This window comes from Hyperolius riggenbachi, chromosome 12 (genome assembly GCF_040937935.1).
Source record: "Hyperolius riggenbachi isolate aHypRig1 chromosome 12, aHypRig1.pri, whole genome shotgun sequence".
In the NCBI taxonomy this organism is placed as follows: Eukaryota; Metazoa; Chordata; class Amphibia; order Anura; family Hyperoliidae; genus Hyperolius; species Hyperolius riggenbachi.
In genome coordinates, this window is record NC_090657.1 from 111,786,271 (window position 1) to 111,813,746 (window position 27,476).

The following is a 27,476-nucleotide window of genomic DNA, read 5'->3' on the forward strand; positions in this document are numbered from 1 at the left end:
GTTCGGGCCATCTCTACTCACGGAGTCCATTTGACCACTGTTACAATGGTCTATTACAATGGCCCTGTGAGGCATTACATGGGCTTCAGTCAATTCACCTCTTCAGAACATAACTTTTCATTAAAATAATAATACAGTTTATAGTGCAAAATAAAGTAGAAATTTATTTTGCTATTGCACGTACAATTCATACGGTTAAAAGGTGGCATAGAATTGTAGTCGGTTGGCTTTGTCCTGCACATTCTTCCTGTTTGACCATCCTAGCTGGTGTCCCACAATTCTCCTGGCTTCCCACCTGTATTCAGGATGTGTTGGATGCAGTCAGAGACTCCTCAGTACCAGGTTTGTCACATCACATACGACTCATCGGGAACACAGTCTCTGCGGCTTACGGATGCTAAATAACGCTCTCTCTGATCCTGGATTGGATTTATGTAAAAGTCCACCCTCTTTACCATAATTTCGCCTCCCAGTCGTCTTCTTACCTTTATGCAAATTAACGTCCACTGGGTGTTATGCATATTGTCGTATAAAAACCCCGGTGTGTGGAGGTTGCAGCGCAATCTCCCGAATGTGCCCATATTACCTACCAAATCTATCGATGTACCGCATCCCATACAGCAACATCATCTTACTTCTTCACCCCTATAGATTATTACGACAACAGTTTACGATAAATGATTCCCATATCATGGTCATTCTGTTGGACAGTGCAGTACAGTGTGCATCCTTCAAAATGAATGCATACCTTGATCGGCAGATTTTAGGGTGCTTTACTGATGCTCTGTGTATGTGTTGCTCAATTAACAGCTGAAATCACAGAGCTAAATGAGTGGCTTGCAACACTGAGATATATTGACAACATGGAAAAGAACTTTGATCTCACAATTCAGACACGCACTGGAACCAGTGAGGACGCAAAGGGTGGAGTACAGTTGGAGTAAGACACAGAGGTTGCTGCTAGTAGGGTCCCAGAAGGGGTAGGGAGTCTAGTCCTGAGTAGTCCCTCAATAAATTTGCTTGTTTACATGATATTAAGGAAAGACCACTGCCATGAGAATAGGAATAAGGGTGCAGCAAAAGCAAGATGGATACTGGTTGTAAGGGATTTGATTATTAGGCAAAGAGCTCTGTTAACGACACCATGATCTGTTGAAGGAACCATGAATGCTGTGAAGTGTGTTTTTATTCCAAATGTTTGGGTTCGGCATATAGTGGACTGAGTTGACCAATTATAGGGTGGGGCTGTCATGGTACACAAGTGGTACCAATGACCAAGCTAGTGGCAGATGGCAGGTCCTCAAAATGATTTCAAGGTATTAGGAGATAAACTGAAAGCAAGGAGTACATAGTAACCAGAGGAGTTCAAGGACCTTCTAGTATAGACAGGATAAAAAAACAGACACACCAAAAGCCCCTTATGGTGTAGTATGTGGACTAGTAGTATCTTGAATTAATAAGGTAAAGCAATGGTACTCACAAAGGTAGGTTGCAAAACCAGCAACCACAGTATAAAAGGAGATGAGGTAGTTCCATCCCCACTCGGGTTCTCTGTTTTCCAATTGTGTGGGTCGCACTCCAGGGGAAAAAAGGCAGATGTTCAAGTTTAGCAAACGAAAACAAATCTCAACCCCCACAAAACAACGGGGGAACTGTATAGGCTATAACTGGGAAAGAGGAGGGGACCCAAAAGCAGTGGATCTAATATATAGGTGTGTAAGATGATGAAATATAACTGGCTTACCACAAGACCAATTTTCACTTCCTCAGATCAAATAACAAATCGTATCTGTACTGTGAAATATGTAAGCTCGGAGCGCCTAAAGACTCTAAAAGTGGTCCACTACTAGGCCAGGAAATGCTATGGGGAAGGGCTGAAAGACCCACCACAAATAAGGAGGGGGGATAGGACCCACTAGGCCAGGGAATACTATTAAGGGGGGTCCACTAGATGGCCAGGGAATACATTTGGGAGTTGGTGGGGGACCACTAGATGACCAGGGAATACTATGCGGGTTGGGCAGGAAATACTTGGAGGAGGGGGGGGGGGGAGGGGCAGGTAACCTGGCATCAGGCCAGCCTGCCCAGCAGCATATGATATACCAGCTTTCATATATAAGGGTGCGGACTAGTATTGTAACATATTTCCTGGTTGAACTTGGTAAATGGATGGCTTTTTTTCAACCAATCTTATGTAATACTCCGATGCAGTGAATGTAGGTTAGGATGATCATTTTATTTGTATTTGTATTTTTGCATTTAAGATTTCCATGTTTATACTGTGTCTTGTTTTCTAACACTCTCTATTTTGATATCCTAGAAGTTCTCAGTAATGGCAATGAACTGGTATGGAGGGACAGCATGTATCCTGATCTGTACATGCCATCCTCTCCTTCCTGGTCTCTTCACTGGGTTTACAGAGATGGACGGCTTGTTAATCTTCCAGTAAGCCTGCTTGTGGATGGAGATGTCATTGCTTTAAGACCTGGTCAAGAATCATTTGCATCTCTCAGGGGTATGAAGGTAAAATGATAGAAACATTACTGTTATCTGCTTACCGTATATACAGGGAGTGCAGAATTATTAGGCAAATGAGTATTTTGACCACATCATCCTCTTTATGCATGTTGTCTTACTTCAAGCTGTATAGGCTCGAAAGCCTACTACCAATTAAGCATATTAGGTGATGTGCATCTCTGTAATGAAAAGGGGTGTGGTCTAATGACATCAACACCCTATATCAGGTGTGCATAATTATTAGGCAACGTCCTTTCCTTAGGCAAAATGGGTCAAAAGAAGGACTTGACAGGCTCAGAAAAGTCAAAAATAGTGAGATATCTTGCAGAGGGATGCAGCACTCTTAAAATTGCAATGCTTCTGAAGCGTGATCATCGAACAATCAAGTGTTTCATTCAAAATAATCAACAGGGTCGCAAGAAGCGTGTGGAAAAACTAAGGTGCAAAATAACTACCCATGAACTGAGAAAAGTCAAGCGTGCAGCTGCCAAGATGCCACTTGCCACCAGTTTGGCCATATTTCAGAGCTGCAACATCACTGGAGTGCCCAAAAGCAGGATGTGTGCAATACATGGCCAAGGTAAGAAAGGCTGAAAGATGACGACCACTGAACAAGACACACAAACTGAAACGTCAAGACTGGGCCAAGAAATATCTCAAGCCTCATTTTTCTAAGGTTTTATGGACTGATGAAATGAGAGTGAGTCTTGATGGGCCAGATGGATGGGCCTGTGGCTGGATTGGTAAAGGGCAGAAAGCTCCAGTCCGACTCAGACGCCAGCAAGGTGGAGGTGGAGTACTGGTTTGGGCTGGTATCATCAAAGATGAGCTTGTGGGGCCTTTTTTGGGTTGAGGATGGAGTCAAGCTCAACTCCCAGTCCTACTGCCAGTTTCTGGAAGACACCTTCTCCAAGCAGTGGTACAGGAAGAAGTCTGCATCCTTCAAGAAAAACACGATTTTCATGCAGGACAATGCTCCATCACACGCGTCCAAGTACTCCACAGCGTGGCTGGCAAGAAAGGGTATAAAAGAAGAAAAACTAATGACATGGCCTCCTTGTTCACCTGATCTGAACCCCATTGAGAACCTGTGGTCCATCATAAAATGTGAGATTTACAAGGGGGGAAAACAATACACCTCTCTGAACATTGTCTGGGAGGCTGTGGTTGCTGCTGCACGCAATGTTGATGGTGAACAGATCAAAACACTGACAGAATCCATGGATGGCAGGCTTTTGAGTGTCCTTGCAAAGAAAGGTGGCGATATTGGTCACTGATTTGTTTTTGTTTTGGTTTTGAATGTCAGAAATGTATATTTGTGAATGTTGAGATGTTATATTGGTTTCACTGGTAAAAATAAATAATTGAAATGGGTATATATTTGTTTTTTGTTAAGTTGCCTAATAATTATGCACAGTAATAGTCACCTGCACACACAGATATCCCCCTAAAATAGCTAAAACTAAAAACAAACTAAAAACTACTTTCAAAAATATTCAGCTTTGATATTAACCACTTGCCGACCAAGTGATTTCCCATTGATCTGTGCTGGGTGGGCTCTTCAGCCCCCAGCACAGATCGTATTGCAGGCAGGGCGATCTGACTTCCCCCCCCCCCCTTTTTTCCCCACTAGGGGTATGTCCTGCTGGTGGGGGTCTGATCGCCGCCGCTCTGCTGGGCCTTGCGGGGGGGGGGGGGCTCCTCAAAGCCCCCCTCCGCAGCGCTATTCCCCCCTCCCTCTCCTTCCCTCCCTCTCCCTGGCTCTGTGGGCGGTACAGGACGGCAATACGTCATGTACCGCCTCTGATAGGCTTCAGCCTATCAGACGGCGGCGATCCCTGGCCTATCAGAGGCCGGGGATCAGCGATCTCCTTTACGGCGCTGCTGCAGCGACATACAGTGCAAACACCGCGGATTTCTTCCCCACGTGTTTACATTTTGCCTGCGAGCCGCGATCGGAGGCTCGTAGGCAGTTCACGGAGACACCCTCCGTGAACTGACATGGAACGGTTTCCATGGAAACCCGCAGACAACCAGTTTGCGCCAATTGGTGTTAGCTGGTCGTCAAGAGGTTAATGAGTTTTTTGGGTTCATTGAGAACATGGTTGCTGTTCAATAATAAAATTATTCCTCAAAAATACAACTTGCCTAATAATTCTGCACTCCCTGTACTCGAATACCAGTCGACCTCGTATATAAGTCGACACCAATATTCAAACCTCTTAAAGAGGAACTCCAAATAATGTAATAAAAAAAGTGCTTCATTTTTACAATAATTATGTATAAATGATTTAGTCAGTGTTTGCTCATTGTAAAATCTTTCCTCTCCCAGATTTACATTCTGACATTTATTACATGGTGACGTTTTTACTGTGGGCAGGTTATTTAGCTGCTCCTAGCTGTTTTGGCTGTTAGAGACAGCTGTAAACAGCCATTTCCTGTCTGTGAACATTGTTACATTGTGGCAGTTTGCCCAGAGTACCGCAGTACCAGAGTTTCTTGTGGGAGGGGTTTCATCACAAAATCAGTCATACAGCGCACCCTGATGGTCTGTTTGTGAAATGCAATAGATTTGTCATGTAAAAGGGGGTATCAGCTACTGATTGGGATAAAGTTCAATTATTGGTCGGAGTTTCTCTTTAAGCTGGAATTTGACTCAAGTCTACCTAGCAAATGTAATGGCTGCACCTGGGGCTCAGGAGGGGTTAATGACTGTACTGCATACAGTATTGCAGCCCCTCCTGTCCCTTAAAGTGAACCTTAAGCCGGAAAAGGAAAGCCAGCAAGGAAGGCCGCAATAGCAGCATAGGGGGAGATATTGTTGCTGGGAACGAGAAGAATCACTCGCGTTCCCAGCCTGACGAACAGTGACGGCGAAACCGGAAGTGGGGCCGGGGGGATCGGAGGGACACGGCGAGGGCACCGATCAGCTGCAGGGAGCTGAGAAAAGCCCCAGGTGAGTAAAACTCATTTTTTTAGTTTTAAGTGTCACTTTACGTGCAGCCAATACTCCCCCCAACCCCCCCCCCTCCCAGGCCCCCAAGTGCTGCAATTATTTACTCCCTTTTATGCAGCCCAGTATTTCCTCCCTGCCCCTTTCCTTGTTAATTGTTGTGGCTAGGACTTTCAGACCTGTGTATTCTTGGCATTCCCTTTCCTGAAAGTGTCACTTACCTGTTCCAATCATTTTTATTGAATTTTTCAAAAAGTGTCACTTACCAAAGGGGAAATTGCTGCAAATGAGAATGTCACTATTAGTACACACATTACTCAGTGTGCTCAGCGTTGCATGTCACTCATGTATAAGTCAACCCCTATACTTTTTATAAAGTGAATTGGACCTAAATTTCTAGACTTATACTCGAGGATATACAGTATTTGTTATAAATTTAAGCTTATCTTGTATGTACCTACTTTATTAAAGCTGAAGGAAGCATTGTGTCCCCTTGTCAGCAACTGCATATGATGTCAGAAGGGACCTTCCTTGGGATGTGCATCCAACAACACACACTCTACCACCCTTTAAAGAGAACCCGAGGTGGCATTTCATTACGTTAGTGGGGCACAGAGGCTGGTTGTGCACACTAACACCAGCCTCTGTTGCCCCATCGTGTGCCTCAAAGACCCCCCTGCTCGCCGCTATACCCCCGCGTCCCTTCCCTCCCGCTGATTGGAGGGAAGGGACGCGGGCGGGTAGCGGCGATGCGGAGGAGGCGGGGGAGCGGCGCTGACAGACAGCGCTAGGGTTAACATTGTGCTGGCGACGCGCTGCGTGTCGCCAGCACTGCGGGGGCTATAGCGGCGAGCAGGGGGGTCTTTGAGGCACACGACGGGGCAACAGAGGCTGGTGTTAGTGTGCACAACCAGCCTCTGTGCCTTACTAACGTAATGAAATGCCACCTCGGGTTCTCTTTAAGATGGCCATACAATTGTAGATGACCATCAGATGGCGCTCTGTCATATCAAATCTGACAAGGATCTATCTGATCTGTGGCATACATTAGGAATTGATTTTTTTTTAATAGATTTCAGTATAGTTCTCCTGTGCGATCTGCCCTCTGTAGCCTCAGCACTCCCTCTACTTCCTGCAGCACAACTAGGAAGTAGAGGGAGTGCTGTGGCTATGGAGGACAGTTTGGATGGGAGTCCTAGGTGGAGGGTTAACGACCACTATTGACACCTCTGGATTACCTGTCTAATTACATGTCTGGTTGCTTTGTGTTAAAAAAAAAAATCTATTTTGTGAATTAAATAGTAACATGTGTAATAATAGTTGGCCTTTAAGTGAAAGAGAGTTCAGTATATTTATTTTGCTGTTTACAGGATGATGAGCATATAGTTTTAGAACCAGGCGATATGTTTCCTCCTTTCTCTCCACCACCATCTCCTCATGCTGAAAGCAAGCATGTGCCACAAGAGCCTCAGCAGCATCATCTATTCCGTGTCATGAAAACTCCTGTGCTGGAGAATATCAGGTGAGAACATGGTTATCTTTGTGGCTCTCTGGGGAAAATATGTGCAATAGTTTTAAAGCCTGTGGTCCTTAAAGAGACCCTGTACCAAAATTTTCAGCCTTATTTTTTCTATCCTATAAGTTCCTATACATGTTCTAATGTGGTCTGTGTTACTGCAGCCTTTCCTAGTTGCACAGTGGCTGTATTATCTCTGTTATATGATCTAATCTTCTCTGTCATCTTTGTCAGGCTCAGGCACCCAGGCTGGAATGTGCTGCTCTGTTTGTGATAGGATAGAAGCTATACACACCCTCTTCACCCCCCCCCCCCCCCCTGCAGGCTGTGTGAGTCACAGACTGAGCTTCTCTGAGCCTATCACAAGCCATGTCTTTTGTTTGTAAACACTGCCTAAAACTGGCAATTACAAGCCAGGATTGCAGCAGGGAGTGGCAGAAACAGCACAGAGGGGCCCAGGAGAACAACATGAATAGAATGCTATGCTTTTTATTGTAAGAATTTTAGAGTACAGATTCTCTTTAAGTGGTTAGTGAAGCCTGTTTCGCCTGCATTTGCTGCCGTATGGGTAATGCTCCCATATGGTAGCAAATGCAGGTGAAACAGGCCTCATTAAGGTGCAGACCGGCCAGCATCTATCTGTAGAATCGCACATGACAGGCAGCCAGGCTGGTCTTTTGTGCTTCACCCTGTACAATAAACTAAACCTGTGAAATTTCACTCCAGAGTATGATGTTTCAATAACCGTGTTCTCCCCAGAAATGATTTCTAGCTGGGTGGCATGAAAAAGTAGCTGGCTGGGATAGTAAGGTCATAACCAAGGTCCTGACAGTTTGCTGTCTGTGAACCTCGTTGCATTGTGGGAAATAACGGATTTTTTCAACTGCCAAGCAAGCAATATCTCCCTTTGTGTAAAGAACTCTCAGTAACTAATATTCGGTACAGATCACCTGGCAGAACTAAAGATGTCACCATCAGTGATAAATTTCAGAATGTAAGTCAGGAAGAAGAAAGATTTTACAATGGGCAAACACAGACTCATTTATAAGTGAATATTGTAAAAAGTAAGTTGGGAGAGAAAGAAAGACAATCGAGAGCCCCCAATAGTGTATTATTGTGAGATAATCGGTGTGAAACATAAGTAGAAGTAAATATACTCACAAAAAAATGGGTTGCCAAGGTTAGGCAACCACTTATATCGCAGACGGGGAGAACCACTGTGCCTGCGTTGCTGTGTCCTCGCTCGCGCTGATGTCACCAGGAGCGCATTGCGCAGGCCCAGTATGGTCTGTGCCTGCGCCGTGCGCTCCTGGTGACATCAGCGGGAGCGAGGACACGGCAATGCAGGCGCAGTGGTTTTCAGACTTTAAAGTCTGAAATTCCAGAAGTGAACCGCAGGTAGGGCCGGAGCATCTGTGAGTGGCTGCACAGGCACAGGATGTCTGCGGGGGACCATTAAAAACCCTGGGTAAGTTTAATTCATTTTCCCTTGACCCCCCCCTACAGTATTCCTTTAACCCTATATCTGCTTCCACTAAAGCAGGAGCTGGACACACTGCAGATGTATTGCAGAATTGGATCAGCTGTAACAAAGAAATCTTTTTCTTTAAAGGTTATTATGCTGTTGCTTATCTTTTACAGCAGAGAGGAAGTTCTGAGTTCAGATCCACTAAAAACAGCCAAGAAACCGTGAGAGACAGCTTGAGATAAGGTTTTACTGCAGGAAATTTCAAAGGGCCATTAGCTCTGCTCTGTTTTACAGATTAAAATACAGTGTGGTTTCTAAACTGCAAATATGGCAGAATGATGCAGTGTAATAAATAAAGCTATATAACAGAAAATAAAAATATGAAACTCGTTTCTTTGCGACTATTGTTCTATTAATTATCCGTACTACACATTCAGTACAATTCATTATCTCATAAGTTTATTTTCACTTCAGTGTCACTCTATTTACTGTATTTTTCAGAATATAAGATGCACCTACGTTTAGAGGGCAAAAATCGGGGGAAAAATATACTAAACCTGCTGCTTATATAGTGGAGGGGCGTCTTATGGCCCTTTTTCCCTCCAAGCAGCCGGATAGAGTTCACAGTTCAAATCAATTCAGTGAATGTGCTCATAGATTATAGGAGATCAGAGCATACTGTACAGACCAAAAGTTTGGACACACCTTCTCATTCAAAGAGTTTTCTTTATTTTCATGACTATGAACATTGTAGATTCACACTGAAGGCATCCAAACTATGAATTAACACATGTGGAAGTATAGTACATAACCAAAAAGTGTGAAACAACTGAAAATATGTCATATTCTAGGTACTTCAAAGTAGCCACCTTTTTCTTTGATTACTGCTTTGCACACTCTTGGCCTTCTATTGATGAGCTTCAAGAGGTAGTCACCTAAAATGGTGTTCACTTCACAAGTGTGCCCTGTCAGGTTTAATAAGTGGGATTTCTTGCTTCATAAATGGGGTTGGGACCATCAGTTGCATTGTGGAGAAGTCAGTGGGATACACAGCTGAAAGTCCTACTGAATAGACTGAATTTGTATTATGGCAAGAAAAATGTAGCCAAGTAAAGAAAAACGAGTGGCCATCATTACTTTAAGAAATGAAGGTCAGTCAGTCACTCCGAAAAATTGGGAAAACTTTGAAAGTGTCTCCAAGTGCAGTCTCAAAAACCATCAAACGCTATAAAGAAACACATGCGGACCGCCCCAGGAAAGGAAGACCTCTGCTGTGGAGGATAAGTTCATCCGAGTCACCAGCCTCTGAAATCGCAGGTTAACAGCAGCTCAGATTAGAGACCAGGTCAATGCCACACAGCGTTCTAGCAGCAGACACCTCTCTAGAACAACTGTTAAGAGGAGACTGTGTGAATCAGGCCTTCATGGTAGAATATCTTAAGGAGAGGCAACAAGCAGAAGAGACTTGTTTGGGCTAAAGAACACAAGGAATGGACATTATACCAGTGGAAATCTGTGCTTTGGTCTGATGAGTCCAAATTTGAGATTTTTGGTTCCAACCACCGTGTCTTTGTGCGACGCAGAAAAGGTAAACAGATGGTCTCTACATGCCTGGTTCCCACCGTGAAGCACGGAGGAGGAGGTGTGGGGGTGCTTTGCTGGTGACACGGTTGGGTATTTATTCAAAATTGAAGGCATACTGAACCAGTATGGCTACCACAGCATCTTGCAGCGGCATGCTATTCCATTCGGTTTGCATTTAGTTGGACCATCATTTATTTTTCAACAGGACAATGACCCCAAACACACCTCCAGGCTGTATAGGAGCTAATTGACCAGGAAGAGGAGTGATGGGGTGCTGTGCCAGATGACCTGGCCTCCACAGTCACCAGACCTGAACCCAATCGAGATGATTTGGGGGGAGCTGGACCGCAGAGTGAAGGCAAAAGGGCCAACAAGTGCTAAGCATCTCTGGGAACTACTTCAAGACTGTTGGAAGACCATTTCAGGTGACTACCTCTTGTAGCTCATCAAGAGAATGCCAAGAGTGTGCAAAGCAGTAATCAAAGCAAAAGGTGGCTACTTTGAAGAACCTAGAAAATGACATATTTTCAGTTGTTTCACACTTTTTGGTTATGTACTATACGTTCACATGTGTTAATTCATAGTTTGAATGCCTTCAGTGTGAATCTACAATGTTCATAGTCATGAAAATAAAGAAAACTCTTTGAATGAGGTGTGTCCAAACTTTTGGTCTGTACTGTATATTAAATTAATATGAGGCAAGGACCAAGGCACAGCAAAGTAGAGCTGAGAGCAAGACAGCACTGGGTAACAGGACATGTGTGTATTATGTAAGTGTACTGTTGTTTAGCTACACGTTTGTACTTGGCTTAGTTCACACACTGGCTACGGCACAGGTTCCTGTTTTCTGCTTCCAGGCTCTCTCCTGCTTATTTGCTTACTTTCTCTCTGGAGCTTCAGATCACAGATTGAAGTCAGAGCCCACAGATCAGGGGCAAAGCATATCACAGTGACAGCTGCAGCAGTAGTAGACCTGTAATTTGGAACATGGAGGCAGGCAGGCTGCAGGCTCCTGGTGCCTGATTGCAGTAAAAAGAGCCTAATGCTAGGTACACACGATGAGATTTTCTGGCAGATTTCCTGCCAGATCGATTATTTCCAACGCGTTCAATCTAATTTCCAATCGATTTTCTGTTCTATGGAAAATCGATCGGAAATCAGATTGAACATGTTGGAAATAATTGCACATCAGCTGAACTGTGAATGTCAGGACAGCCTGCTGGGTACACACACTGTACTGAGTCACACCTCAGACCTCTCACAAACCCCAACAAGACATCAGTGGTATAGTTGTTAGCAAAGGCACTGGGAGGTATCGGCAGTTCGCCCCAGGGGCTACGTGTTACACACTGCAAAAGTTGATCTGTTTGTGCAGCCATGCAATTCGGTGTGGCGCAATGCTGCACAGGAATCTGTAATGGAGGATTTCAATGGAGGGGCGGTCTCACAACATTAGTGCGCTGTGCTATGCACTTAAAGTGATCACGAGCCGAAGCTCGGGATCAAAATGAGATACGTTCCTAAACAGAGGGTAGCCTTAGGAACCTACTGAGGCTTACGCCGACGCTCCTATGCCGGTGCTCCTATGTATCCCGTCGCTGAGCGCGGCTCTCCTCCCGATCGGGGCTGCACTCCTCTGTTAGGAGTGTGGCAGAGCATGCACAGTAGCACAGAGTTGCTCATACACGAGCAGCTCTAGCTTTACTGCACGTGGGCTATCGTGCCTACTGCGTGGCCATGCTTCAGAAAGAGGAGCTGCGTGGCACTGATATGATTAGCGACAATGCCTTGTCACTAATCTAGGAGGCTGAGTAGAAGAAAGTGAAGTCCGCTCAACCCCGATAGATGGGAGCAGGGCAGGAACCAGGCAACTCATACCCCAACAGTAGACAGCAGAAAGGGTGAAGTTCCGCTCAATGCTCCAAATATATCAAAATCTTTATTAAATACAGGTTACATAGCTTGAAGATTCGCTAACATGTTTCGGACACACTCTGGTCCTTAATCATAGCATAATCTAGGAGGCCAAGCTCAGTGACGGTGGACATCAAAGCACCGAGGGAAACCTCAGTAGGATCCTGAGGCTTCAGTCTCTTTAGGTAAGTATCTAAGGATACCATATATTCGGAATATAAGACTTTCTCCCCACTTTTGGGGGAGAAAAATTAGGTCTTATATTCTGAAAAATACGGTAAGTCCCAGCAGGATGAGCATGACTGCCTTTTGTTTGTGTATGTATCTTTAAAGGAGAACTGTAGTGAGAGGTATATGGAGGCTGTCATATTTGTTTCCATTTAAGCAGTACCAGTTGCCTGGCTATCCTGCTAATCCTCTGCCTCTAATACTTTCAGCCATAGGGCCTGAACAAGCATACAGCAGATCAGGTGTTTCTGACAATTTTGACAGATATGGCAAGATTAGCTGCATGCTTGTTTCTGGTGTGATTCAGACACTTCTTCAGCCAAATAGACCAGCAGGGCTGCCAGGCAACTGGTATTGCTTAAAAGGAAATAAATATGGCAGCCTCCATATACCTCACTACAGTTCTCCTTTAAAGGTTCACGTAAGTTAATCTTTACTTATCCTTGAGCATTTAACATACAGAGCCTGCTCTCCTTTTTGTCCAGTGGGATGCCTCATTGACCAAATGAGAAGCATCCTGTTGGAGGATGATTGATGTGCATCTTATGTTAACATCTCATGGCTCAGTTGAATGCACACTGCACAGGGAGAAATAGACCACAGTGGGGGTTTAGACATCTAGAAGTACAATTTTACAGGTACTAGTATACCATGTAGTTACGTTTTAGAGCCTATACTTCTAACAAGCATTTAGCATTGTAAAGGAAGCAGTTGTCAAGTTCCCTTTAATTTATATCATGCCTGGTCACCATTTCCGTTTTCAATGCATTTGCTACCATTTCGTTTCTGATTTTTAGGATTTAATTCCCTGCTGGGTAGTCTTTGTAAATTTTATATTATGTCTGAATGGTTGCTGTACAAAACCCTTTATTTTCCTCTATTCAGTGTTGTAGGGCTGTCCTAGATATTCATAAGTGCTTATTGGTTTTTTTTTATTGATTTTCAAGCTTGTGGCAGTGTCATCAATGCAGAGGTGCAAATCATATGTCGGACTTCAAAGAGGCAAGGAAGTACTTGGGAGTGTACTTCCTCAGTCTGTGTGATTCTAATTACATTCAAGCACAATAACTTTTTTACTTTCAAATATTTAGTCATCTGTGGTCGGGCTTGATAAGTGTTTCTTACTTTGTCCTACTTTATGTGCACTTTATGGGAATAAAAAAAGTTAATGTTTTACTAATGTTCCAAACATTATCACTGTTTCTTAGGAACTGGCTGGACCAGGCCCTCTCCCGCCCTGTAACTGCAATGGATAATGAAAGATTCACTGTTCAGTCAGTAATATTATTATATGCTGTCCCAGCGATACTGGTGAGTCATTTTATTTATTTTGTAAAATTCAGTTACGAAAATTTAACGTCACTCGCGTGTGTGTATACCGGGCCATATCCTCAATGCCATGGGCGGCACTTTAGGTTGGGGGGGCGGTAGCCTAGCTGCTGGTGTTTTTTTACGATTTTTTTTATTGGCCTTCATGGCCAGGCATAAGGGAGCTGGGGGAGGGCCCATGACGCCAAGTGACGCCGCCAGCAGCATGCATCAGGGCGGCATGATTGCCCCATGCCTCGCATGGAAGGGAGCCCGCCATGAACTAGAGGGGGATTTACAGTGCAAGAAGGAGGGGTAGCAACAGTGGGGAGGGGTGGAGCAGACTTTCCTCACCTGGGTCCCCTCCCGCGCTCTCTCCCTCCAGATATTAGATCAGCATCAGGCGCAGCGGACGAGGAATGACTCGCCTGACTTCTGCGTTCCAGTTGCCACGCTGCGTTCCCCAGGTCTCCACCTTCAATGCCGCTCACTGTGCTTACAGATTAGCAGAGGCACAGTGAGTGGCATTGAAGACGGAGAAGACCTGTGGAACGCAGCACTTCGATGTCTGGAATGAGGAACCTTTCCCTGGATCAACTGTGATATGTGCTAGTTCAGGATGGTGTTAATTCTTGTTTTTGTGTTTTCCTTTCTGGTTGAACATGATAGACAGATGTGTTTTTTTTCAATCAAAATAACTTACTATGTTAAATGTATACTACATTTACATGTACACCACATACACCCCAAGGCTTATTACTCTGTTAGATAATGACAATTCAGGGCAATAATATACATAAGAAGCAGGTGTCTCTTACATAGAATAACAGGGTCCACTCACATGAATGACTCTTTCATTTATTTATTTTTGAAATCTGTTATAAGGCTGCTACAAGTGTGCACAAATACATTTGTAAAAACATTTTAAAGATCTGTCAATGCAATGCTATCAAAAATTCTATACTTACCCTAGCTGTAGCATTTTAAAAGATTCATGCAAGAGTTGGAGTCTGCTCACAGTATCACTGTATAGAAATACACAAAATATTTAAAGAACTTCAGGCAAGGCATTATAATGAAGTAATTGCTTGAAATCCACATGTATGCACTGATTTAAGATACACTTTGATACTGATTTGCTTTAGGTATTCTGTGTGCTGACCTAGCAAGTTTAATATGTTTGACTGGGGCCAGTGATGGGCCACATAGCTACAAAGTGAAATAAGGTCCTCGTTAAAGATTTTTTTTTTTTTTGCTATGATTGTTCTCCAAAAATTGTTTTTCTTCTATTTTATTTCATACAGGCTTCCTTCCTCATCACTAATGTCCTTAGGCTGATCTTCCATGCTCCTGGCATTCCACCTGCTACCTATGCCTTGCTTCAATTACAGGTAATCTAATCAGTAATGTGATGCAGTCAGTTGTGATAATTGTGATAATCTGGACAGGGGAAATATTGATTTTGTTGGACAATTGGAAAAACAGAAAAGAGGAGAGAAGGTGCTCTCATAGGAGGCAGCATACTACGGTAATTGTCTTCAGGTGCTTCCGGGTCTGTGCATATTTACAACCTTCGGTTAGTATATAGGATTCCACAGTCTTCATTGTATTTACATTTCTTCTCCTGTTATTTCTTTGTATATTCCTATATCTAAATACATTTTTATTTTTACCTCCAATATTCACATAGCTGAAAGTGAATCTTTAGGCATTTATTAACTACAAAATTACAACTCCTTTTCATAAAATATGACACGCTAACCTTTCAGCAGTTATCTTTGAATAGCTGATTTAATGTTATGGTGATCAGAATCAGGATCGCATTTATTTCGCCAAGCACGACTGGGTCATGCCCGGAATTGGGCTTGGCACAAGAGTACAGGGCATGTCAGAGGCGGCCTTAGAGTATGTGGGGCCTGGGGCGGGTGTCATATGCGGGGCCTAGAGACACACAGATATACACACACGCTGTGGATCAGGGGCATAGCTAGGAATGACTGGACCCCCCCCCCCCATCCTGCAAATCGGAAAGGCAGAGATAAAGAATGGAGAAAGACAAAATAGGGCAGAGATAGGGATGAGAACAGAAGCAGTAGATAAAGATGAGTGGGTGGGGTGTCAATATGACCTAAATTGTTAGTGTTTTAACGTAATGACTTAGCTATATTGCATCATCCTGCTAGCGCCACATTACTCACAGACAATCAAACTTTAAGTCTTTGAAACAGCGGATTACCTGCTGGTTTTGGAGACATGCGCAGTTGGCACCTGGTTTCGCATACATGTGCATGTGTCATAAAAACAGCTGAAAATCCGCTGTTTCAGAGACTGAAGATTGGATTGCACCATTACTTTAGTAGCGCAGCAAGAAATAGCAGGAGGAGGTGGAACATCACTCACCTCCTTCTGCCTCTGCTATTGCTTGCAGCTGTACTTAGGGCTCTTTCACATCAGACAACGCGAACAGGAGCCGTTCTCCTGCACGCGTTGTCTGCCTGCGGCGTGTCGTCGGGTATCTGCGGTGCGACGCAATCAGCGGCGGTAGCTGGTAATTAAACCCGACGGAAAACGCCGGCTCGCGGGTGCGTTGGAGGAAAAACTGCGCCCGGGTGCGTCGGAACCGCAACGCATCGAAACGCAGCGTCGAGTGTGAAAGGTAAAATGAAAGTCTATGGACTTTCATCTTACCTTGGTTAACGCAAACGGCTTCCGTTTGCGTTAACGCACAAAGTCTGCCCTAATGTGAAAGAGCCCTTAAAGTAAAGTTGCAGTCCAAATGGAAAGTGGTGCAGTGGGTTTGGCGGCTTCTGCTGCTGGTTCTGGGCTGGGCATCACCACACTATTATAGGGCAAATGTCTCTGAAATCAGCTAGTTGTTTTTCAGAGACTGAAAGTTGTATTGTGCATGTGTGACGCAATATGGTTAAACACACACCACATTTATATTGCACTTTTCTCCTGGTGGACTCAAAGCGGCAGAGCTGAAGCCACTAGGGCGTGCTCTATAGTCAGTAGCAGTGTTATGGGGTCTTGCCCAAGGGCCCCTTACTGAATAAGTGCTGACTTTCTGAACAGGAAGAGCTGAGATTTTAACCCAGGTCTCCTGAAGCAGAGCCCTTAACCAGTACACTATCCATCCACTGCCACTGTTACTTCAAGACATTAAATAAATACTTAAGTCTGAAAAAAAATGAATTTAACTTACCTGGGGCTTCTTCCAGCCCCCTGGCTGATCCCCTCTGACCAGCAGCGGCAACCCCCATAAAGCTGACATTTTGCAGCAAGTTGATGGCTACTGCGATGGCTACTGCACATGTGCAGCCCCGAGCAATGCACACTCTGATCATGCACCTGTAATTTTCATGTACTGTGCAGAGCTCCTGGCAGCAAGCGTGCGGTCAAGGTGTGCGTGGCTCGGGACCGCACTATGTACAGTAGCTGGCAGCGAGCCTGCTGTCAGGGTGTGCGTGGCTCTGGACCGCACTACGTACAGTAGCTGGCAACTCGCAGTGATGGACCAGCTTTGTGTGGGTCGCTGCTGCTGGCCAGAGGGGATCAGGTGGGGATGTTGTAGGCACAGGAGGACTCCAGGGGGCTGCAGGTAAATTACAATCATTTTTTTTCAGACTTAAAAAAATATTCCTTCAAGGAGATACTAACAATTTAGGGCATACTGGCACCACAGGGGCAGGGAAAGTGAGAGAGAACTGGTGCAAAGCAAAGGGGGGATAGACAGGAAGGAAAGGGCAGCCAGAGAAAATGGTAGAGGTGGAGGAGCAGAAATGTAGGAAGCAGAGTACAGCATAGAAAAGTGAAAAAGCAGGGGAGAGGCAGAAAGGCGCAGGACAGTCTTATGTCCAGCAAAATAAAGTACTGACTTAGTACCTTAAAAACAAATCTTCATAATAAAACAGGCAGGACATTGCAGCTGAGAGGTATCTCTCCAGTGTGCAGAGACTTTCTACCATCTACCCCCAAAGCACCACTTCAGTAGCTTCTTCCAGCACAGCATGCCAGAGTGCTATCTGCAGCAATACTGACCCAGATCTCATTCCTGCAACCTGCTCACCTCCTCCATCAGGCTGACACAAGCATGTGATGTTCTCCAGAGGAGTTAGCACACAGGAGGGACTGGGAACAGAGTACAGAGCAGGGGTGAGCAGCCTCACTGTGTGTGCTTACAAGTGGATTGTATGCCCTGCTCTACCCTTTGTTTAGCTTTGTGTGTAATTTGAGTACCTTCTTTCAGTGTATCTGTCCTGGGCTGTGGATGGCAGGAGGAGGGCATGCTGGGTGCCTGGACTTCCTGCTACTTGTGGCTGGTGAGCTCAGCTGCCTCTCCTCGGGGGAACACCAGAGGCTTGTGTCAGTCTGATGGAGGACAGGATCAGATCCCCAGCCATACTCATCCTCCTGGAATCCCCTGCATGAAGAGCTTGCAGTTACAGCAGGTTGTTGTGGGCTGCAGTAGTAGAGAGGGGGAGGATCCTGGCGAGAGGGACAAAGTTTGATCTCAAGTTGGCTGGTTACAGATGGCATGAATGCAGGGATGAGAGGCAGACAGCGCAGCCTATCAGGCACATTTTAAAATATTGTCCTTCCCTCACTCCTCTATGATTGGCTGGCCAAAGCAGCTCCAGCACTGGCTAATGGGAATCTGCTGCTGTTATTGGCCAGTCTTCTTCTGCTTGCTTCTCCGTGACTAGATACTGTCACGGAGAAATCCGAGGACCCTGCAGAGCATGCGGGGCCTCCTTCAGACGCGGGGCCTGGGGCGATTGCCCCACTTGCCCCCCCCAAAGGCCGGCTCTGGGGCATTTACATAGAAACATAAGGAACAGCATGTTACAGCCGAGGGGAAGAAGCTGTTTTTGTGTCTTGTGGTCTTTGTTGAGATGGACCGGTACCTCAGATACCTCCGCTCCAAGGGGAGCTGATTGAAAAACTGGTGGCCAGGGTGGGAGGGATCCTTGGCAATCTTCAGTGCTCTGGAGCGTAGTCTGGTATTGTAGAGGGAGTCAAGGGCAGGGAGTGTGTTCCCGATGATCCTTTCCGCTGACCTGATGACCCTCTGTAGTTTGCGTCTGTCGCCTTCGGTTGAGCCAGCATACCAGACAAGGATGGAAGAGCAGAGGACGGATTCCATGGTTGTGGTATAGAAGTTCGTCAGGAGTTTTTGTGGCATGCTGAACTTCTTCAGTTGCCACAGGAAGTAGAGCCTCTGCTGGGCTTTCCTCTGGGTGGAGACAGTGTTTGCCTTCCACTTCAGGGTGTTGGAGATGGTGGTGCCCAGGAGTCGGACACAGGGCACTTCCTCCACTGCCGTACCTCCAATGTGCAGTGGGGGTGGGGAGGAGGCATGTTTCCTAAAGTCAATGATAATCTCCACGGTTTTTTGCCTTGTTGAGGACCAGCTTGTTCTCCTTGCACCAGTGGCAAATCCTGTCCACTTGCTGGCGGTATGCCTGCTCGTCGTTGTTGGAGATCAGACCGACTATGGTGGTGTCGTCTGCAAATTTGATTACCTTGACAGAGCTTGCCGAGGATCTGCAATTGTTCGTGTACAGGGAGAACAGGAATGGTGACAAGACGCAGCCTTGTGGGGCCCCCGTGTTAGTGGTCTTTGGTTGCGAGGAGGTGGAGCCCAGCTTTACCACCTGGGATCTGTTTGTGAGGAAGTCATTGATCCACAGTTGGAGTGTGGGGTGGACCCCAAGCTCGGCCAGATTCTCTTGTAGTATATGGGGGCTAATGGTGTTGAAAGCCGAGCTGAAGACGAGGAGGAGGACCCTGGCGTATGAATTTGGTTTGTCAAGGTGGTTGTTGACAAGCTCCAGACAGATGTTTATGGCGTCGTCGGTCGACCTATTTGCCCTGTATGCAAATTGGTACGGGTCTAGCTGGGTTTCTGTTTTCTGTTTAAGGAGAGGCAGGACTGCCTTTTCGAAAGTTTTCATTATGACCGATGTAAGGGCGACAGGCCTGAAATTATTGAGATCGGACGCGCCCTGCTTTTTGGGTACATGGATGATGGTGGACCTCTTGAAGCATGCCGGTACTTTGCCACACTGTAGGGACTTGTTGAAGACGGAGGAAAGGATAGGAGCGAGCTGCTGTGCGCATGTTTTCAGGCAGGCTGGCGACACTCCATCAGGGCCTGGGGCATTCCTGGCCTTTAGCCTGGACAGGTGGCACGCCACGTCTGACTCATTTAGGGCTGGGGGAGGCAAGTTTTGTCCTGGTGGTTCTGCGGTATGAGGTGAAGTGAGGGGGGCCTCTGGCATCGGAAGCTCCACAGGAGCGTCGTTCTCCTTGAACCTGCAGTAGAAGTCACTGAGGTCTTCCGCCAGCTCAGTGCTGGGAGGTGCGCTTTGGGGGGAGGCTTGTAGCCAGTGGCAGCTTTAAGCCCTCGCCAAACGGCTTGTGAGTCGTTTGAGGAGAGGTCCTCTTTCAGCTTATCTGCGTATCCTTTCTTAGCGCTTCTCAGTTCCCTGTCGAGCAAGTTTCTTGTCCTCCTGTAATCCTCCTGGTTCCCGGACTTGTGTGCGGCTTCCTTGCTTCTGCGCAGTTGCCGAAGTTTCTTGGAGAACCATGGCTTGTTGTTTGGGTAGACTTTGTGAGTTTTTGTTGGTATACAGGAGTCCTCGCAGAACCTGATGTACGAGCTCACGTTGTCTGCCCACTCATCCAGGTTTGGTGATTCCATGGCCTTCCAGTCTGTGCAGTCAAAGCAGGCCTGAAGTTGGAGCTTGGCCTCGTTTGACCACACTTTGGTTGATCTCAGGACCGGTTTAGCTGATTCAAGGCGCCTCCTGTAGCTGGGAATCAGGTGGATGAGGCAGTGGTCGGATGCGCCCAGTGCTGCCCATGAGATGGCTTTGTACGCGTCCCTCAGGACCGTGTAGCAGTGGTCAAGGGTTTTCGCGTACCTAGTGGGGCATGTGATGTGTTGGTAGAAGCGTGGAAGCTCTTGGCGGAGGTTGGCCCTGTTAAAATCCCCTAGGATGATGAACAAGGAGCCTGGCAGGGTAGACTCCCAATGCGTGACCGTGTCGCTGAGTTTGCGCAGGGCGGTTTTGGCATCGGGTGGGATGTACACACCGACCAGGACGTAGGATGAGAGCTCTCTGGGAGAGTAAAAGGGCCTGCAGTTAATCATTAGGAGTTCAAGCTCTGGAGAGCATATTCTGGCCAGGACAGAGGTGTTGGAGCACCAAGTGGGGCTAATGTAGAAGCAGATGCCACCCCCCTTCTTTTTCCCGGAGAGGGTGCTGTCGCGATCTGCTCGAATGAGGTTGTAGCCTGGGAGGTGAAAGGCACTGTCCGGGATGTTGTCATGGAGCCACGTCTCTGTGAAACAGAAGATTGGGGTGTTGCTGCCAAGATCCCTCTTTTCCCCGAGGAGCCGCAGTTCCTCTTTTGTTAGGGAGGGAGCGGACGTTCGCCTGGAGGATTGCTGGTGATATGATTTTCTTAGTTTCTTTTCCCCTTCTATTACCATTGATTTTGCCCTGTACTCCATGATGTTTCTCCCACAGAAATGCAAGTATTTGATTGCTAGATCTGTCTGACCCGGTATCAAGTAAATTGGGCGCATGGACTTTCATTGAAAACATCGGCAAGCTGGCACCAAAAGGGAAATTTTGTATTTTTAAGCGGGTGACAAAGGGGAAATTCGAGTTATTGTCTTGCTGCTTTTTTTTTTTCTTTTAATTTTTTCCCACCACCCGGGGTGAGGGGGGTCTTAGGGTCAGGAGCGACCGGGGTGGGGTGGGGGTGGGATCTTAAGCCCCATCTATACGATCCGATTCTTTGTGCGATTCGATTACGATTCTATTTACGATCCGGTTAAATCTGACATGCCTGATTAGGATTCGATTTGATTCAATTCGATTTGCCATTGTTTTGCAATGGCAAATCGAATTGAATCGAATCAAATCCCAATCGGACATGTCTGACTTAATCGGATCGTAAATAGAATCGTAATCGAATCTCACAAAGAATCGTATCGTGTAGATTGGGCTTTAGGGTTAGACGTCATAAGAGGAGGTTAGGCATAGGTAGTAAAGGGTTCTGTGTGAGAGTACGTTAGGTTTAGCTATAGTAAAATATTGGTAACAATTAACAATATTTTACAAACCAAAATTAACACTTTAAATAGTAGCGCATCAGTAAATTTACCAGTATTCTACTATCGGCACTGTTTCTGTGCCTTATTTTTCATGCCGCGTGAAATTCCAGTTTGTGTCTGACCCTGCTGGGCAGTCCTGGTCTTTATTATTATTGATTTATATAGCGCCAACATATTCCGTGGTGCTGACATGAGAGGAGTGATGTGACTGTGGGATTAAATCTTTTATGTATAGAAGAAGGTGTTGCAATTTTGCATGATAATACATTTTCCAGAGATCCATTTTAAGATCATGCCATATTTGTTAAAAAAAACTTATTCTTATGAACCTGATCATTAGCCTTTTTTCTCTGTATACTTTCCTCTTTCTGTGGTTTCCTTTTTAATTCTGAATTTTTGTATAAGCTTGGAGTTTATTTTGTAACCTAAAGTGTACAAAGTACATTGTTGCTCTTTTTTACATAGTTACATAGTTACTTTGGTTGAAAAAAGACATACGTCCATCGAGTTCAACCAGTACAAAGTACAACTCCAGCCTGCTCCCTCACATATCCCTGTTGATCATAAAATCCCTGGATTAACATCATTGGCATTACCTAGTAATTGTAGCCATGGATGTCATTCAACGCAAGGAAAGCATCTAAGCCCCCTTTAAATGCAGGTATAGAGTTTGCCATAACGACTTCCTGTGGCAATGCATTCCACATCTTAATCACTCTTACTGTAAAGAACCCTTTCCTAAATAAATGGCTAAAACGTTTTTCCTCCATGCGCAGATCATGTCCTCTAGTCCTTTGAGAAGGCCTAGGGACAAAAAGCTCATCCGCCAAGCTATTATATTGCCCTCTGATGTATTTATACATGTTAATTAGATCTCCTCTAAGGCGTCTTTTCTCTAGACTAAATAAACCCAGTTTATCTAACCTTTCTTGGTAAGTGAGACCTTCCATCCCACGTATCAATTTTGTTGCTCGTCTCTGCACCTGCTCTAAAACTGCAATATCTTTTTTGTAATGTGGTGCCCAGAACTGAATTCCATATTCCAGATGTGGCCTTACTAGAGAGTTAAACAGGGGCAATATTATGCTAGCATCTCGAGTTTTTATTTCCCTTTTAATGCATCCCAAAATTTTGTTAGCTTTAGCTGCAGCGGCTTGGCATTGAGTACGATTATTTAACTTGTTGTCGATGAGTACTCCTAAGTCCTTCTCCAAGTTTGATGTCCCCAACTGTATACCATTTATTTTGTATGGTGTTAGACCATTGGTACGACCAAAATGCATGACTTTACATTTGTCAACATTGAATTTCATCTGCCATGTATGTGCCCATATAGCCATCCTATCCAGATCCTGTTGCAATATAACACTATCTTCCTTAGAGTTGATGATTCTGCACAATTTTGTATCATCTGCAAAAATAGCAACATTGCTCACTACTGTATCCACTAGGTCATTAATAAATAAATTGAAGAGCACTGGACCCAGTACAGACCCCTGTGGGACCCCACTGCTAACAGTCTCCCATTTTGAGTATGATCCATTGACCACAACTCTTTGTTTTCTGTCCATTAGCCAGTTCCCTATCCAAGCACACCGACTCTTCCCCAGTCCTTGCATCCTCATCTTTTGCACCAGACTTTTGTGGGGAACAGTGTCGAATGCCTTAGCAAAGTCTAAGTATATCACATCTACAGCATTCCCAATATCCATATTAGCATTCACTACCTCATAAAAGCTGAGCATGTTAGTCAAACAGGACCTGTCTTTAGTAAACCCATGTTGATGCTGAGAAATAAGATTATTTTCTACTATGAAATCATGTATAGTATCTCTTAGTAACCCCTCAAATAGTTTGCATACAACTGATGTTAAGCTTACAGGTCTATAATTTCCTGGATCTGATTTTTTGCCCTTCTTTGTTCTCAATACCACTGCTATAGTACCCAAACCTTCATATGCTGGTATCCTTATGTCCCAAGTAGTGTTTACAGCTGTCCATGAGTTCCCTTTTTAAGTTGCAGTCCATAATTTCATATACAGTATTAGTCCTCTATTTCTGCAAATATCAAAAATATGTGGATGGGAAGCACAGTGGCATGGTGGCTTCTGTTGTCCAATATTTAATTCCCTTGACACTACTTGATGTTGTAATATTTTCACTGTTCTTTTGTATTCCATCTGGGCTAAAACCTAGTGGTAGGTTAACTGGCTTCCCACAAACAAATTGATCTTAAACAATGGCAGAGGTATACACACACACACACTCACCCAGGGAGGCACACAGCCCGGCCAACAAAGCCCAACTCCAGCGACCCGGAAGAGGATCCAGGGGGGCTCTTAGGTAAGATAAGGGGGCAGAGAGGAGAACGTAGGGGAGCGGTGGGCATCAGGACAGGTGACCGTATATGCCTGCTTCATTTCTATAGCTTCATTTGGCTCTGGTATTCTTTAACCTCCCTGGCGTTCTATTAAAGATCGCCAGGGGGCAGCGCAGCGCTATTTTTTAATTATTTTTTTTTTTCAATCATGTAGCTAGCCTAGCGCTAGCTACATAATGCCCCCTCCCTTCCGCATCCCTCCCACCCCTCCAATCGCCGCCGGCGCTGTAAGCCATAAGGAAATCCCGTTCTGAAACGGGATTTCCTTTAGGGCTTCCCCCGTCGCCATGGCAACGCATGTCGTGACGTCGGCGATGTCGTGACGGCACAGGGAGACCCGATCCACCCCTCAGCGCTGCCTGGCACTGATTGGCCAGGCAGCGCACGGGGTCTCGCCTGGGGGGGCCCTGCATTGCGGCGGGTGGCGGCGGATCGGTGGCGGGCGGCGGCGATCAGGTGAGACATGCAGCAAGCAAAGTTCTTGCTGCGTGTTTAAAAAAAAAATTATTCAAATCGGCCCAGCGGGGCCTGAGCGGCGACCTCCGGCGGTAATGGACATATTAAGTCGTCCATACCGCTAAGGAGGTTAAGAGTATCTTGCCACTTAAATTCTCTTTTTTTGTAGCTCTTTCACACTAAAAAATAAACTCATGAACACACAGGGGTGTCGCTAGCCCTATTTTAGGGGGGCCTGTGCACCCAACATGTCCGCGGGTGCCCCCAATCTATTTATTGGGGGTGCCCCACTGTCTCCCCCGGCCGCCGCTGCTGCTGCTCCCCCCCGCTGGCTGCCGCTGCCAGCATCAGACCTCGATCAGCCGGCGACCACTGTGCGGGCGCTAGGACCTAGCACACCGCACTGATATGCGGAAGTGACATCATTACCGCATATAGAGCGTGGTGTGTCAGTGCGCCCGCTCTAAATGGTCGGGTCGCCCGCTGATCGAGGACTGAAGCTGCTGCTGCTGCTGGGAGGTGAGTGAGGGGTCCCTGTCACTCACTCCCTAACCTGGGGGGCGCCTGTCACTCGCTACCTTACCTGGGGGGCGCCTGTCACTACCTAACCTAGGGGGCGCCTGTCACTACCTAACCTGGGGGGCGCCTGTCACTCACTACCTAACCTGGGGGGCGCCTGTCACTCACTACCTAACCTGGGGGTCCATGTCACTCACTACCTAACCTGGGGGGGGTCCCTGTCACTCACTACCTAACCTGGGGGGGGTCCCTGTCACTCACTACCTAACCTGGGGGTCCCTGTCACTCACTACCTAACCTGGGCGGCGCCTGTCACTACCTAACCTGGGGGTCCCTGTCTCTCATTACCTAACCTGGGGAGAGCCTGTCACTACCTAAACTGGGGGGGCTTCTGTCACTACCTAAACTGGGGGACTCCTGGCGCTACCTTAACTAGGGGGAACCTGTCACTACCTAAACTATCCAGGCCAGCCAGCCCATCATCACCACCAGCCAACCAGCCCAGCATCACGACCAGCCAACCAGCCCAGAATCGCTGTCAAAAAGGCCACAGCATCAGGCCAGCATTTACTTCAACAGCCCAGCATTACCGCCAGCCAGGTCACAGCATCACCGCCAGCCAACCCAGCCACAGCATCGGCCACAGCATCACCGCCAGCCAGGCCACAGCATCACTGCCAGGCCTTTCAGCCCACACATCATCCCCAATCCAGCCAAAAACAGTATTGCCAGGCACAGCAGCCAGCAGAGGAGAATTCAGAAGCCAGGTGAGAGTTGTCTACCATCTAAATAAGTAGGCATTCTGCCTACTTATGTGAAATGCTGTCTATTTATGTGCCTTATGACTGCTGCATTTGTGTTGTTGGGGGCCTCATGATTTGTTGGGGGCCTCAAGATTGCTGAATTTATTTTGTTGGGGGCCTCATGATTGCTGAATTTGCCTTGATGAGGGGCCTCACGATTGCTGAATTTGTCTTGATGGGGGGCCTCATGATTGCTGAATTTGTCTTGTTGGGGCTCACATGATTGCTAACTGCGAGACTATGGGAAAAGCTGAATCATCATCATATGAGACAATAGCATTAAACCTAATTTAAATTGCTGTTTCCACTTTGCGATAGATAAGGGACTTTTGGGTTGCAGTTTGGGCTCTCTGTCTCCAAAAGGTTCGCCACCACTGTCCTAATCTAATGTTCCACCATTGCTAAGTTCATGTAAATTTGTCTCCACCCGTTACCCATTTTTCGGCGCGCAGAACATAACCCTCATATTTTTCGCCGCTCTAGCTGCAGTGTCCTGAATTCTTCTGCCTACAGTATGTACAGTATAAGCTGTTCTCTAGTGCCTGCACTGTGTGCTGATCTACCTCTAGTGTGTACTGTGCCTTTACTGATTGTAAACCAGCTGTATTGTATGCTGATCCCTGCTACTTTCAGTATGTACATTGTACAGTATTAGCTGTAAAGCCTGGTACACATATATACAATTTTGATTAGCCAATTTTAGCTCTGTTCATCAAATTCATTGTCTGTTGGCCCACTTACTGCATGGTGGTGGTAAAATTGGTCAGTGATTGACCAATCAAAATTGTATGTGCGTATACATCTTTGATCTATGCCTATACTGATTGTAAATTATCTAAATAAAGGACAGGGGGCTCCATCCAATATTTCGATGGGCAGGCCCATTATCTGTAGCTTACACCGTTGCTAAGTTAATGTACATTTGGCCCCACCCATGACCACACCCACTCACCTCATGGCCACGCCCATTTTACAGCCCCCCCCCCCCACCTTGTGCCTACAGATGCCCCCGATCTCCAAGGACCCTAGGAACGCCCCCGTGAACGCATGCGCAGTAACTCCACAGCAAGACGTGCATAAAGATGCCCTCCATGGCACAGCCAACAAAAACGACACAAACAAGCATAACAGAAATTGGTTCTTTTCCTGGATTCCCAGCAGGTCCAGGAGCAAGGCGTGACCAAAAACAGGAGACTCTCTCACCTGGACATCGCTAAGGAATTGCCTCCAAAAATAGCTGTGAAGGGGAAGACAGAGAAAGCCAAGATGGCACAGACTGCCCCTCAACAGCAGCAACAGAAGCTAGAAACACAAGCTGCTAAGGACTTGAATGCAGATTCCCTTGCCCCTGCATCCGGGAACAGCGAGTTATTCCTTAAAATACCAACTATGTTCAAGACTGAGCTAGAAGCAGCTATAGCAGATTTAAAGAGACTCCGTAACAAAAATTGCATCCTGTTTTTTATCATCCTACAAGTTCCAAAAGCTATTCTAATATGTTCTGGCTTACTGCAGCACGTTCTACTATCACCATCTCTGTAATAAATCAACTTATCTCTCTCTTGTCAGACTTGTCAGCCTGTGTCTGGAAGGCTGCCAAGTTCTCAGTGTTGTGGTTCTGTGATGCATCTCCCCCCTTCAGGCCCCTCTCTGCACACTGCCTGTGTATTATTTAGATTAGGGCAGCTTCTCTCTTCTC

General features: G+C 46.0%; 1 protein-coding gene across 4 annotated transcripts in view; it reads left to right on the plus strand.

Annotated features, from left to right (window-relative positions):
• The window catches only part of TMEM94 (transmembrane protein 94), a 264,228-nt gene that overhangs the window by 55,996 nt on the left and 180,756 nt on the right, over nt 1-27,476 (plus strand). For all 4 annotated transcript variants that reach the window (XR_011025302.1, XM_068263428.1, XM_068263426.1 and 1 more), the window contains exons 6-9: nt 2,321-2,523; nt 6,841-6,992; nt 13,389-13,491; nt 14,793-14,879. Coding sequence is in view for 3 of the 4 variants with exons in the window: in XM_068263428.1 (XP_068119529.1) it covers nt 2,321-2,523; nt 6,841-6,992; nt 13,389-13,491; nt 14,793-14,879 (545 nt within the window). In the remaining variant the exon portion in view is untranslated. The remainder of the gene's footprint in view (nt 1-2,320; nt 2,524-6,840; nt 6,993-13,388; nt 13,492-14,792; nt 14,880-27,476) is intronic.